Source organism: Ursus maritimus, unplaced genomic scaffold (assembly GCF_017311325.1).
Source record: "Ursus maritimus isolate PB19 unplaced genomic scaffold, ASM1731132v1 scaffold_11, whole genome shotgun sequence".
Taxonomy (NCBI): Eukaryota; Metazoa; Chordata; class Mammalia; order Carnivora; family Ursidae; genus Ursus; species Ursus maritimus.
This window is the reverse complement of record NW_024423453.1, coordinates 15,518,142-15,532,335: the sequence shown is the minus strand read 5'-3', so window position 1 is coordinate 15,532,335 and position 14,194 is coordinate 15,518,142. Positions and strand designations below refer to the sequence as shown.

General features: G+C 39.1%; 1 protein-coding gene across 2 annotated transcripts in view; it reads left to right on the top strand.

The window, feature by feature from the left end:
• The window catches only part of TRPC3 (transient receptor potential cation channel subfamily C member 3), a 54,449-nt gene that overhangs the window by 9,775 nt on the left and 30,480 nt on the right, over positions 1 to 14,194 (top strand). For both annotated transcript variants that reach the window (XM_008689485.2, XM_008689484.2), the window contains exons 3-5: positions 7,612 to 7,776; positions 10,480 to 10,696; positions 12,965 to 13,198. In XM_008689485.2, coding sequence (XP_008687707.1) covers positions 7,612 to 7,776; positions 10,480 to 10,696; positions 12,965 to 13,198 — 616 coding nt within the window. The remainder of the gene's footprint in view (positions 1 to 7,611; positions 7,777 to 10,479; positions 10,697 to 12,964; positions 13,199 to 14,194) is intronic.

The following is a 14,194-nucleotide window of genomic DNA, read 5'->3' as shown; positions in this document are numbered from 1 at the left end:
TGATGTGGGACTCGATCCCGTAACGCCGGGATCACGCCCTGAGCCGAAGGCAGACGATTAACCGCTGTGCCACCCAGGCGCCCCAAATGAGTAAAATCTTTAAAAAAAAAAAAAAAAAGTAAATTGGCTCAACTGCCTTCCTCTGAGAGCATTCTTTTTTTCTTTAAGTTTTTACTTTTTAATTCCAGTTAGTTAACATACAGTGTACTATTAGTTTCAGGTGTACAATGTAGCGATTCAATACTTCCATACAACACCTGGTGCCCATCACGAGTGCGCTCCTTAATCCCCATCACCCATTTCCCCCATCCGCCTGCCCACCTCTCCTCCCGTAACCACCAGTGCATCTCTATAGTTAAGAGTCTGTTTCTTGTTTTGCCTCTCTCTCTTTTTTTCCCCTTTGCTTATTTGTTTTGTTTCTTAAATTCCACATATGAGTGAAATCATGTGGTATTTGCTTTTCTCTAGAGCATTCTTGCTAGTTGAGGTTTTGCTGTATTGAAGGAAAAAATATAATTTTGATTAAGATTAATATTAAACCATTTTTGAAAGCTGTCTAGACATTTATTCACAGATCTTGCAATACACATCTCTTTTCTTTAGCACCTGAGAGGAGAGAATTGATTTCAGTTGTCACTGGTTCTTTATCATTGCTTTGACAGTGTCCTATGAGCAGAGGCAGCTCATCCATAGATGTGCTTCTGTTAACCAAACTGTCTCAAGACAGTGAATGTCTTCCTGGCATGTTAATTTTAAATACATTGATGTATAGCTTGCAATGTATGAGGTGTCATTAATAATAAATTTGTTATCAGTCAACTACCAGGAAAAAACAAAAACAAAAAATATTTGAAACTGAAAGGAGATTTAGGGCTTTGCAGGTATTTCTGGGTTGGTTTGTTTTATGCTATAAAAGGAGTATTAGTCAAAGTATTTGATTTGGAAGCTTCATTCAATGTATATAAAAACTTTGTTCTAGCATGCCCAAATAAGCCCAAAAGACTTCCTTTGTTCTTCACTCAACAAACACGTGTCTCCATCTAGCAAGGAGGAAAGATGCCCTATCCCTTCTGGTGCTTCCTTTTCCTTCATCTCATTTCCAGTCCTGAAGTGAAGCCACTTCTTGGCTTACAGGGATGTGTGAGCCCTACCCATCGTGGCACTGAGGTAGTCTGCAGCTACATGCGAGATATTGGGATTTCAAAATATATGTTACAGAATTTTTTCCTCCTGATAACATAATAAGCTTTTATTTATTATTCAAATAAACTCATAATTCCAGCAAGGAAACCAGTTTTGTGTAACAGTAAGCTGTTTCCCACGAGAAGCTCAAGAATTCTCTTCTGCCACGTGCCCAAGATGTACCCCAGCTCTGGTTCTGAGACTACGAGCTTCTCACAGGCCCCAGTGCTCAGGTCTTCCCTAGAAATCATGCCACAAGTTCTACCCAGGCCTTATAGACCTTGGTGGCAGTTAGTCAAGAAAATGAAAATCTGAAAGACCTGAATAGGAGAGATCTGAACACGAATTCTTTTTTTTTTTTTTTTTTAAGAAAGAGAGTGAGAGTGAGAGCGCATGCCCGCCAGTGTGTTCACATGGGGCAGTCTCAGAGAGAGAGAGAGAGAGACAGGGAGAGAGAACCCTAACCAAGCTCCACGCCCAGTATGGAACCCCACGTGGGGCTTGATCTCATGACCCTGAGATCATCACCTGAGCCGAAATCAAGAGTCAGTTGCCCAACTGACTGAGCCACCCAGATGCCCTGATCTGAACATGAATTTAATGTTTATGTGAGAAAGAACTTTCTAATATAAAAGTAATCAAAGAAATAACAAAGCAAAAAGGTTAATAATCTGACAACATACAACTTAAAATCTCTGTACACAGATAATAAAAAAGTGAAGGGCAATGTGAGAAAGGTATAATTTCTCAATTCTAACATACAAAGAATTGCTATTCTTAATATCCAAAGAGCTCAAACAAATTTTAAAGAAAACTTTCTAGAGCCCTGTTGAAAAACAAGCAAAGGGCTTGAATAGACAACTCACAGAAAATTCAAATGGCTAACAAACATATTTAAAATTTTCAAACCCTCTAGTACTAAAATAAATGCATCCTAATATACAAATAACATTTCCTGTCTCTCAAATTTAAAGAATAAAAAATCTTCTCAGTGCTGTTGGTGAAATGGGCAATCTTATGCTACTGATGAGGAACAAACAATAATGCATTCTCTATCAGGGAGAGGATGTTTTAGATTATTCATTCCAGAATCATTTCTGAGGAGTCTCTAAGGTAAATAATAATATTGGAAAGTTAGGAAATATTATTACTGTTTATAGAGTTACCCATGTTATTCTATAAAAGAGAATGGAATAGAGTGAAAGATGAAATTTGGTTTTTTGAAAGAGTACAAGAAGATTAACTTTCAGGCAAAAACATCAATTATTTTCCATTTAGAATAGGTTATTTACTTCCCTGAAAAATCTCTGAGTTTTAATTCTGCCTTAACCTCTGTCTTCTCTGCAACTTGAGGATGAACATCAGTCGCCCCATAGAAATAATGAGAGCTTCACCTGCTTCTAGGAAGCTCTGTCTATTCTGAGAAAGCCCTTGACAAAGATAAAAGATACTAGAAGTGGATAGACCATCGATTGTGGAAAACTGGGCTATTAAGAAAAAGGAGAGAATTTCCTAGGTTCTTCCTCTTTTTCTCTTATTTCCTCTGTGGGGAGATTAGATTTAACTATAGAAATATCATCTAGAAAAGAGACATGCAGCAATATATGCACATAAAATTACCCACTGTGTATGAAGAAAGTGTGCTTTCCCTAATTTCAAAAGTTGAGCAATGCGATTGGAGTGGTAATTATACAGAGACCTTGGGCAGGGTGCATGTGCTGGCCGGTGCAGTCCTGTGTCCTACACTGGGCAGCCTCTTGGCCAAGTTCATGTCCAGCACCAAGAAAGAACAGAACATTTTGCACTCTGGGTTCGAAATCCAGCAACCTTACACAGTGTAAATTTTCAGTTTATATTTCACAACTCAAAGAACTTTATTTTTCTTAATTATTATTTTTTTATTATGTTACGTTAGTGACCATACAGTACTTCATTAATTTTTGATATAGTGTTCCATGATTCATTGTTTGCATATAACACCCAATGCTCATTGCAATACATGTGCTCCTTAATACCCATCACTGGGCTAACCCATTCCTCCACCCGCCTTCCATTCTGAAATGATCAGTTTGTTTCCCAGAGTCCATAGTCTCTCATGGTTTGTCTCCCCCTCCGATTTCCCCCCCCTTCATTTTTCCCTTCCTTCTCCTAATGTCCTCCATGCTATTCCTTATGATCCACATGTAAGTGAAACCATATGATAATTGTCTTTCTCTGCTTGACTTATTTCACTTAGCATAATCCCTTCCAGTTCCATCCACGTCAGTGCAAATGGTGGGTATTCATCCTTTCTGATGGCTGAGTAATATTCCTTTGTATATATGGACCACATCTTTTTTATCCACTTGTCTGTTGAAGGGCCTCTTGGCTCCTTCCACAGTTTGGCTAAGAACTTTAAAAAGAAATTGAATGATGTAGCTTTTATTCATAGCAGTATTTTAAAGGGTACGAACTGTGCCTCCTACCATGTCATTAAAACAAAAACAGAGTGTTCCTACCACGTTTTTGTACAACCGTAGTCCCATGAAGATAGTTCTTGTAAGGGCTGATTTGATAAGACAGTGTAGCATGAATTTTTTTTTAAGTTGAAAATTATCTCATTGTTTTCCATTAAACTGCCCTGATTGGCGGTTCTGTTTATAATCTGTTAGTCATTTGGCAGGAAAAAAAAAAAATGTTTGCTCTCTACGCTACAGTAGTTTTGTTCCATTGAAAGATTGAGATTTTCTTGTGTGTTAAGCATTCTCCTTTTAAATCAGAAAACCTCAAATAAGGGTGTTAGTTTTGTAATGATTTCAATTTGTTGGTCCACTGAAGTTAGAATGCAGCATACAAATTTTATCCAACTGGCTATGACTGGTGTGGCAGCATTGGAGATTTTTTAGGAAGTAAACAATTTTAAGAGATAAAGGTCACTGTCCTATTTTGAAGTCCTTGAAAAGAACAAAACTCATCTCCCAGAGGGATTAACTTTTTGCCCTCACTTGTTACTATTGTATTGATTTGATTTTATTTTTTTAAATGTTCCTTGTGTGCTTGCATTAGGATTTTCAGTTATTGGAGGAAAACATCCATTTGTGTTTTCTTCCTGTGTATTGAAAGGGATGAACAGACACCATATGCTGGTGTATTACTACCTCAATTAAGAAGAGAGTAGAATTAATAGTATGGGAAATATAGTTGTTCAGCTGAATTTAAAAGTATAACAAGTAAAATGCAAACAATTGGGCCAATATTTAACATATATTAAGTGTTTGCATTGTATATTACAAGTCACAATGGGTCGAAGATTGATCATTATATAATGCCATCTGGAAAGCACTGATTTCCATCAAGTCTTTAAGGGATGTGTAACCTATATACAATGTAATTAATGCCATAAAGCACATCTTCAGATTTGAAGATTATCTGGAAGAAGAGGATCAAGGAGAGGGAGCCATACTACAACATAAATATTTCTGTCCTCAAGAGTTTAAAACCTAAGAAAGCAAGGCTGGACACTCGCAAAAGCGAAATTTGTCCACCAATTCTATATGGACCCATGTCCACCTATCTCTCAACTTCATGGGGATTTTCAGTCTTGCAGAAACCCTCGGCCTATAAAAAAGTGCATGTTGACTTCCCAAGTGGTGATCTGATTTGATGACATTGTCTGTTCCACCTGTAGATTTCTCTGAATGCACCATTCCCCATCCTCAGCTGAGCCTAGCTGGAGTCACGGGATGGCTTTTTTTTTTTTTTAAAGATTTTATTTATTTATCTGACAGAGGGAGACAGCCAGCGAGAGAGGGAACACAAGCAGGGGGAGTGGGAGAGGAAGAAGCAGGCTCCTAGCAGAGGAGCCTGATGTGGGGCTCGATTCCAGAACGCTGGGCTCATGCTCTGAGCCGAAGGCAGATGCCTAACGACTGCGCCACCCAGGCGCCCCAACAGGACGGCTTTTTATTTGCATCTGTCCAATTTCTCACAAATGCAGACCCTCCAAATAGCAAGACCTTCAGACCAACATTCAAACTAGTACTGTTTTAAATGTTAATTATTTATCTTGGCAAGCATGAGGAGACTGTCTCCATTTTTTTAAAGATTTATTTATTTATTTGAGAGAGAGAGAGCGAGTGAGTGAGCCTGGGTGTGGGGGAAGGGCAGGGGGGTAGATAAGAGAATCTCAAGCGGACTCCCTGCCAAGCATGGAGCCCAGTGTGGGGCTGGATCCCATGACAAACCCGAGATCATGACCTGCGCCTAAATCAAGAGTCGGACACTTAACCCTCTGAGCCACCCAGGCGCCCCTCCATTTTTTTTCACGTTTATTGAGAGCTTACTATGTGCCCTAGAACAGAAACTGCTTATCACTTAATGCATACTGATGCTTCCATTTTCACCTTATTCTACCAAATACCTAACACAGTACCTGGCTCATAGGAAGACCCACAACATTTTAAAGAGTGAATGAATAAATGAATGAATGACATCTAGGAATTCAAAGGAGATGAAGATTTTTAACAGAGAAAGAGGGGTAAAGCAGGAAGGAAATGATCCAGTAGAGTATAGGGGCAGAAGTGGAAGTTTAGCAAAGTTCTCAGGAATCCTAGAAAGTTGTCACCAAGACCCCAGGGCTTTCAGCCTTGATTGCATTTTATCATGAGTTCAAATACTGACTGTATTGATCAAAAATCAGAACTTTGGAAGAGTGACAGGATCTGGAGTCTGGAAAGGAGATCTACTATAGACCTAACAGCTAGCAATGACCAGTGAGTGAGCTTTAGGACCTGGGATTTTTATAATTGAATTAAAAGACACTTATAAGATAAAATATGCTTTTTCACACTGAACTCATTAAGTGAGAAAAGATAGCATTTTCATTATAGTACTTTAAATCTTCTAAATCCTACCAGTTTGTATTATTGAAATAAATTCAGTTAAGTACTTCAAATCTAATATTTGTAAACTCATCCTTACCACTTCTGCTAGCACAAGGCCCCCTGGGCACAGCCGTCACCAGAGCAGTTATCACTGGACTTCCCAGAAGACGGGTGCACACAGGGTCAAAAGTGGGGATTTGGGGAAAATTGCGTCTCTACTGCCTACCCTGGGGGATGAGGTTTTATTTTTTAATTTTATTATTATTTTTAATTAGAAGAGCTAATGGGAAACTATACACCAGTAGGTAGAAACCTTTTCATTTCCTTGAAGACATGTTATTGACAAATAGCCAAATAACTCGAGGAATTGCCTGGAGTTGCTAAGAATCATTAGGATCATTAACTAGAACTTGATTAAAGACGAACCCTTCACCTGGTGGGGACTGCAGTTGTTTTCTTTGCCTCTAAGAGTTTGCGAAAAAACATTTCACGAGTACTTCCTAACAGGTTCATTGTTATTTTTTTATTCTTTTTTTTGAGAAGATAGTGATACCTTGAATTTTATATTGCTAAACACACTTTAAAAAATATTTTGGTACTCATAATTGATTTGTGAATGGCCCTGAATAACTTCCAAGCTTGGGCAAAGTGCACCTGGTCATTCAAAGACAGGCATGTCTCATCACAAATGGGCACCTGTTGATGTAGGGGCCTTTTCACATGAGCCTGACTACAAATACATTCTGCTACCTGAATAAGGACAGATCTTTAATGAAGTCCCAGGCCCTCTGAATAGATGCTGGCGGATGACTTAGCAAAACCAGATGGCAAAATAAAATGGCAGGGCTGAAATAAGCATAATTTGCTCAGTTTTTCCTGGTTAGAAGCATAGTTACAAAAGAACTGTTGGAGATACATGTTTGTGGTTTTTGACCTGAGAGAGAGGAAGCAACAAACATAGGACAGATTACTGAAATAGGATGGAAGGGACATTTGATGCCAGGTCCTGGAGGCAGTGCAAGTGTGGACCGAGTGTAATTCTTGCTGGTTCATTGGCTTTTTGCAGATCTTGGCAGATTTGCTGTGGAAGTACATACGTATACATAGGGCACATTGTGTATATATTTTTCATACATGTAGCATTTTAGGAATTGCTTGTGAAACGACACATTTTTCTCTTAGCTGTAGTCTACAATAAACCAAATGACTATTCTTTTCCATTTTGAACCAAATGCAAGTAAACTAGCAGACAGCAGGCTGGGACACATTTCCACAAAGGAAAGCATATGTCACCCAGATTCTGGAGAGGAATCAGGGAGTTGCAGAGAATTTCAATCAGAAAGAACTGTAATTAAGGACAACATCAATTTTACCCTTTTGTTGCCACTTTAATTCTAATTCTGAAGCAATTTTGGGGAAATGGAGGGAAGGCAAAGGAAAATATTACCAGAACCTTCTGGTGCCTATATTCCAGAAAAGTGTGCATTAATATCTTTAGGGTGCATGTGCATTCAGTAGTTGAAGTGTCCCTAATGGCACAGTCACCTACGTCTCTTTCTGCCAACAGTTTGTGGCTCACCCGAACTGCCAACAGCAGCTCTTGACAATCTGGTATGAGAACCTCTCGGGTCTGCGGGAACAGACCATAGCTATCAAGTGTCTGGTCGTGCTGGTTGTGGCCTTGGGCCTTCCGTTCCTCGCCATCGGCTACTGGATTGCACCGTGCAGCAGGGTACGTGTTTTTCTCCATCCATTTCCTCTATGGTTGGTGTGCCACGTGCTTTGGGGATGAAACAAGAAAAAAGCCCCTACTTGAGGTCTTTATCAGTTTTACCCTGAATGGTAATTGACTCAGGAACACAAATTCTGCTTTTTAATGACTGTGTCCATTCAAATAAGGGATGAAAAAGGATCTGGTACTAGTGCAGTAGTTCACATTTGAAGGTGTATAATACTTATTAGGCTTTTAAGGTAAAATCCCCATGGTAGTCAAGAGGAAATGCTGGCTGAGTGAGGTAGCACTTTTGCTGATTCCATTGACAGCTTAATAAACTGTTGGCCTGTGTTAGGAGAACAGCCCTACTGCAGTGGTACCAAGAAACAGTTAAGCTGAGAATTGGAAGGGCAACTCATTGGAACCTGTCGAGAGATCGGAGGCTGAATGTATTAAGTACTGTCACGAACAGTGGGGTTAATTTAAAGAATTCAAGAAAGTGCATGCCAGGCTCCCCCAGCCCTTTGTTCTTTCAGAAGATTCTAAAGAAGGTAGAATTTGGGTTTGGGGGCTTTGGAATCCTTAGACTGTTTATCTATTTAGTTTTGCTTGAATCGTTTTGTTTGCTACACTCATCCCTCTCCACTTGCCAGTATAGACTCAATTGTGCCTAAGAGATCCTCTGAACAAGACATGGGAAGGAATACTAGTCATGCTAACAGAATCCGTATGAGGTTAATAAAGGGCACCGCCAGGGAGAAGAAGCTGCTGTGAGATCCTTTAATCCTGTTTTTATATTCCAAAATCTGGTTTTGTTTAAATCAGAGGCAGGTTCAGGAAAAATGAGTCAAGGCCACTTACAAACGATCCTGGAAATCTGTCATTTCTCTGGCTCAGTCGTCTTTCTGGCAGAGTTTGAGTCCCGTTCTGCAGGCCCCATGCACACGTGAGAACATTCCTCCACCTCACTTCATTGTGGAGCTGCCTGAGCAACTTAAGGCAGAAAGTTTGTCATTCTGATCAGTTTCGATGACTCAACTAAGTTCCTTTATTATGTATCATGAGAAAGTACCTTACGACTCCTCAAATATATAAACCTTGAAGACTGAAGTCTGTAAATGACAGGAGCATGCATTAAAGCAAAAATCACTTCCCATGCAAATAATTTCCCTTTCTGAGGGAAATGACTGGAAGTTCAGATTTCTAAGTGTTCATCTTTGGGGACAGCTTAATCAGTGAAAACATTGAAATCCACTCCTTTTTCTTCTCCACTTCTAAAAGCGCAGCTCTAATAAATGGTGTGGTGACCTCTCTGTCCAGCGGAGAGGGTTAAAGGAGGGAATGGAGTCATTTCTGGGGCCCACATTTATACCTGCCATATACCAGCTAGCCTGTGGCAGAAAGACAGCATAGCAAGAGTTCTCCACATATATCCCATCTTTAAGATAGGCATGCTGCTCTGTTTTCATGTTATTTCAAGTTTTAAAAGATCGGCCTTGATGAGAAACAGACTTGGCAACTCCCAAGAAGTCACTGTGTGCTACGGACGAGCTCCCCCAAATGTGCCCTTTGCAGCTGCAGAACAGCACAGCGATGTGTAAATGTGTTGTTTATTTTTCTATGTCTAATATGGAAAATGTGACATTTGTCTGTCTGCATTCATGTTCAACTCCAGAAATGCTTAACATTCTTTGGTTATTTGTTGACATCAAATTAAGGTTCCGGACATACAAAAACATTTGTTTGAAGTTGCGGTGTCTTAAATGTGAACCTTGGTACTTTTTAAGGTCACAGACTGAGTTTGGAAGTTGGTTCTGAGTATGTAGGCTGGAGAACTTATTTGATAAATCTACCAAATGTACCTAATTCTTGGGCTACAGAAGCCCTTGGGACAGGCAGAATTGTTTTTCATTTCTACTAGAACATGGGGCTTTTAAGGACATTATATCACATGGGATTTTAAAGGAGTTACCTTAAAATAGTTATGCACTGAACTTTAGAAATGCTTTTGTACTATTTATATGATTTTCCAAACTCAGGGCTCACTTAAGTTAACCTACTTAAAGGTTTTAGTTATTATATATCTCCTTGTTCTTATTGAGGTAATAACACATAAAATATTTACTTGACTCTAATATCTTCTGCCTTTTTTTATAGCATACAAAGTGCCACTTGATTGCAGAATATTTAGAAGTGAGAACGAAAATTTATTTCTGTAGTAGTAAGGTTTTAATCTTCAAAGGCCTTGTTAGGTACTACAAACACATCATAACACTTCAATTATAAATGAATGAGTCTCCAAACTCATAACATTTCAATTATAAAGCAATAAAGAATACACACTACAGATTTGGAGTTTCTTTTCCTAGACTCTTAGAACCTAGATGTTGACTGCATAGTCTTTCATGTAAAAATAAAAATAACCAGCATATGCCTTGTACTTTTCAGAAATGCATCTGTGGATGTGGTCAACCCTAAGACATATTGGATATTTAGAAACAATGAAGTTTGAAGACTTCTTAAATTATTCTTGGAGGAAGCATCCCCTAAAAGGAGTAGTTTTCATAGTGTATAGATCTTCACAAACAGAAGCAGAATTTTGAAAGTCTTCTCATTTCATCTATTTTTTTTTAATGCTGTATAGTCATTTTCAAAAGCGGAAGCCAAGTTTTCCAAAGTAAAAGTTTCTTCTTCTTTGTTTGTTTTTTTGTTGTCCTACAGCTGGGGAAAATTCTGCGAAGCCCTTTTATGAAGTTTGTGGCACATGCTGCTTCTTTCATCATCTTCCTGGGCCTGCTCGTGTTCAATGCCTCAGACAGATTCGAAGGCATCACCACGTTGCCCAATATCACTGTTATTGACTATCCCAAGCAGATCTTCAGGGTGAAAACCACTCAGTTCACGTGGACCGAGATGCTAATTATGGTCTGGGTTCTTGGTGAGCTTTCTATTTTAAATATTCTAATTTCTACCAAAAAACAGTGTCTATATAATGATTACCTTTTTTCTTTAAAATGTTATCGTGCATTATATGGTGACAACATCATTTGCAGATGTTGTCTGCATAAGTAGAAGGGCAAAATAATTGGCATAAGTAGCCATAAACTGATGATTGAAGAACATTTTTTGCTTTCATTTCAGAGGTTTTCTAGGAGAGTTTCCATTTTCAGAATGCTTGTTATTTCACATTATGATAGTCCACTTTTTTGCTTTTGTAAAATTTTTATTAGCAAAGTGTAGATGACATGCAATGTTATATTAGTTTCAGGTGTATGACATTGTGATTTGACAATTCTATATATTACTCAGTGCTCCCCATGATAAGTGTAGTCTCCATACAATGTTATTACAATATTATTGACTGTATTCCCTGTGCTGTGCTTTTTATTTCCATGTCTTATTTATCTTATTAACTACAAGTTTCTATACCTCTTAATGTCCTTTTTTCCACCTATCCCCCCACTGACCTCCCCTCTAGCAGCCACCACTTTTTCTCTGTATTGAAGATTCTGTTGTTCATTTGTTTTGATTTTTAGATTCCACATGGAAGTGCAATCATATGGTGTTTCTCTTTCTTTCACTTAGTATATACCCTCTAAGTCCACCCATGTCGTCGCAAACCTGAGATCTCATTCATTTTTATGGCTGAGTAATATTTCAGTGTGTATATCTCATATCTTTATCCATCCATCGACCATGGACACTTAACTTACTTTCGTATCGTGGCTCACAAGAGCCCATTTTGAATAACTGTGTTAAAGTTAAAAATTTTAAGCAATGAAAAAAGTTGCTGTGGCTGATGTCAAAGAGGATGCAACCTATGTTCTCCTTTATGATTTTGATGGATTCCTGTCTCACATTGAGGTCTTTCATCCATTTGGAGTTTATCTTTGTGTGTCGTGTGAGAGAGTGGTCAAGTTTCATTCTTTTGCATATAGCTGTCCAATTTTCCCAGCACCATTTTTTGAAGAGACTGCCTTTTTTGCACTGGATGTTTTTTCCTGCTTTATCAAAGATTAGTTGCCCAAAGAGCCGAGGGTCCATAGATAGGAAGATTGGTGGGAGAAGGAAGGGAAGAATGAAAGGGGGGTAAACAGAAGGGGGGATGAACCATAAGAGACTATGGACTCTGGGAAACAAACTGAGGGCTTCAGAGGGGAGGAGGGTGGGTGATTGGGATAGACCGGTGATGGGTGTTAAGGAGGGCACATATTGCATGGTGCACTGGGTGTTATATGCAAATAATGAATCATGGAACATTGCATCAAAAACTGGGGATGTACTGTATGGTGACTAATATAACAAAATAAAAATTATAAAAAAAAATTTTAAGCAATGAGAGAAAAAAAAATGGAGGTAGGAGCTAGTTTGTCTATCGATCACTGATCCAGAGTCACTTTTATCTATTTCCTCTGTTTTACCCAGAGTGTTTTTGGTATCTTCTCAGTTTTTGAATTAATAGGTTGGTTATTCCCCTCAACCTGAGTCAAATAACTATTTTATGAATTTTATTTTGAGCTATGACATTTTTTAAAATTCCACAATATCTTCCCCTTACATAGGACAAGTTGTTAAATTGGACTATTTTGCCCTTTTCTCCCAGAATGGCATTTTCTGCTTTCAGTTTCTTCACAGTGTCCTAGGGCCCCTGCTTAAGGGTTCCTTCTTTTTCCAGTGATATTCCTCACCTCTCTGGCATGAAACTAGAAAGAGGAGAGAAGGTAGGGGAATGATGTAAGTGTCCCTTCATGATTGGGACATTGATCTTGTTAAAAGTCTCCAGTAAGTTTCTCATTTAGGGGTTTATTTCACCAATAATTACTATGGTGTGTAACTGTTGGGATTCACAAAGATGAATTTTCTCCTCTCCTCCAAAAGTCTCATAGGGCAAAATCATTTGACTTGAAGAGTCTTCTTTGCTTATTTCCCCTCCCTCTTTCCTGCCCACCCTTCTGCATAAATAGCCCCATTTCTGGTGCCAAACGTAGAACTATGTTTCTCCAAATTCTAATTCTGACTTAGTTGAGTTTTCCTCCATTTAACTCTGCCCAGGGTGTCAGGGTGCTTAACAGTAGTTGGTGCTTTGTGGTGCCTAGTATGGTGCTTTATCTATGAAGCGTTTTCTAGGTGGGGACTGATGGTGGACAAAATCACAGCTTCTCTGTCTAAACTGTAAGACGTAATCTGTACCTTCCATGTGTGACAGGAATGATGTGGTCGGAGTGTAAGGAGCTCTGGCTTGAAGGACCTAGGGAATATATTTTGCAGTTGTGGAATGTGCTGGACTTTGGGATGCTGTCCATCTTCATTGCTGCTTTCACGGCCAGATTCCTAGCTTTCCTTCAGGCAACAAAAGCACAACAGTATGTGGACAGTTATGTCCAAGAGAGTGACCTCAGTGAAGTTACACTTCCACCGGAGATCCAGTATTTCACTTATGGTGAGTTATTAACTGCAGGGTCCTCTTATGTGTCGGAGAAGGTACTGAAACCACATTTTGGAAGGAAATGTCCATATGTTTAGTATAAGCTGTGTGTTGAATGTGTATGAACAGAGGAGAGAGCATGAGCTTTGGAACTATACAAAATTGGATTCCTGTCAAGGCTACGACTCTCCCTTGCTGTGTGTGACTTTGTTCAAGTCAATTTACTTCTCTGTGCTGCAGTTTTCAAATCTATAAAGAAAAGATGTTGCAAGGTGGGAGAAAATTATCTTTAAGCCTAACAACATAATTACTCTTATATATTCTTAGGGTATGAAACTGTCTTAGTTGGGAAAAGAGCTTGATAAACTGATCAAGGTGGAGGATGAGTCCCCGAGAGCATAGTTCGGAGGAGACGAACGAGTAAAGGGTGCTGTGGAGCAGTGCAGGGGAAGTAGACAAAAACTCAGCAGAGGCAGGAAGTAGGAGCTAAAGTGAGAATGTAAGCTTGGAAGAACAGGCAGAAATACAGGGGCGGATGACCTGTTGCTCAACACGAGGTGGCAGGGAATTCATGCCTAACTTCTCTGAATCACGAAGAGCAGTGAGGCCCCAGCCGACAACCATGTGCAAGGATATTGACCCCTTCCTTGCCCAGCACAAACCAGTGGTAAGCAATGTGAGCCTCCCCTCCCTTGAGGCCAGACTGGGGAGGTACGATTAGCAAATTTTCATGTAATTGTACAATCTGAAATCTGGAAAGGACTTTAGAAATGTATTGCCTACCCCTTATTTTAATGATAAGGAAACTTAGGCACAGAGTTCAAATGTGTTCTGATCGTGAAGAATAATTCTTTGTAAGTGTAATTAAGGCTTACATTGTGAGAAGTACAAGTGGCATGTTAACATTATTGAGGAAGAAGCTCCAAAATATTTCACACATTGTGAAATTTAAACACATTTTCTCTTATTGTCAGCAAGCAAAGAGTTTTATATGCCAAGGAGACCAGATCA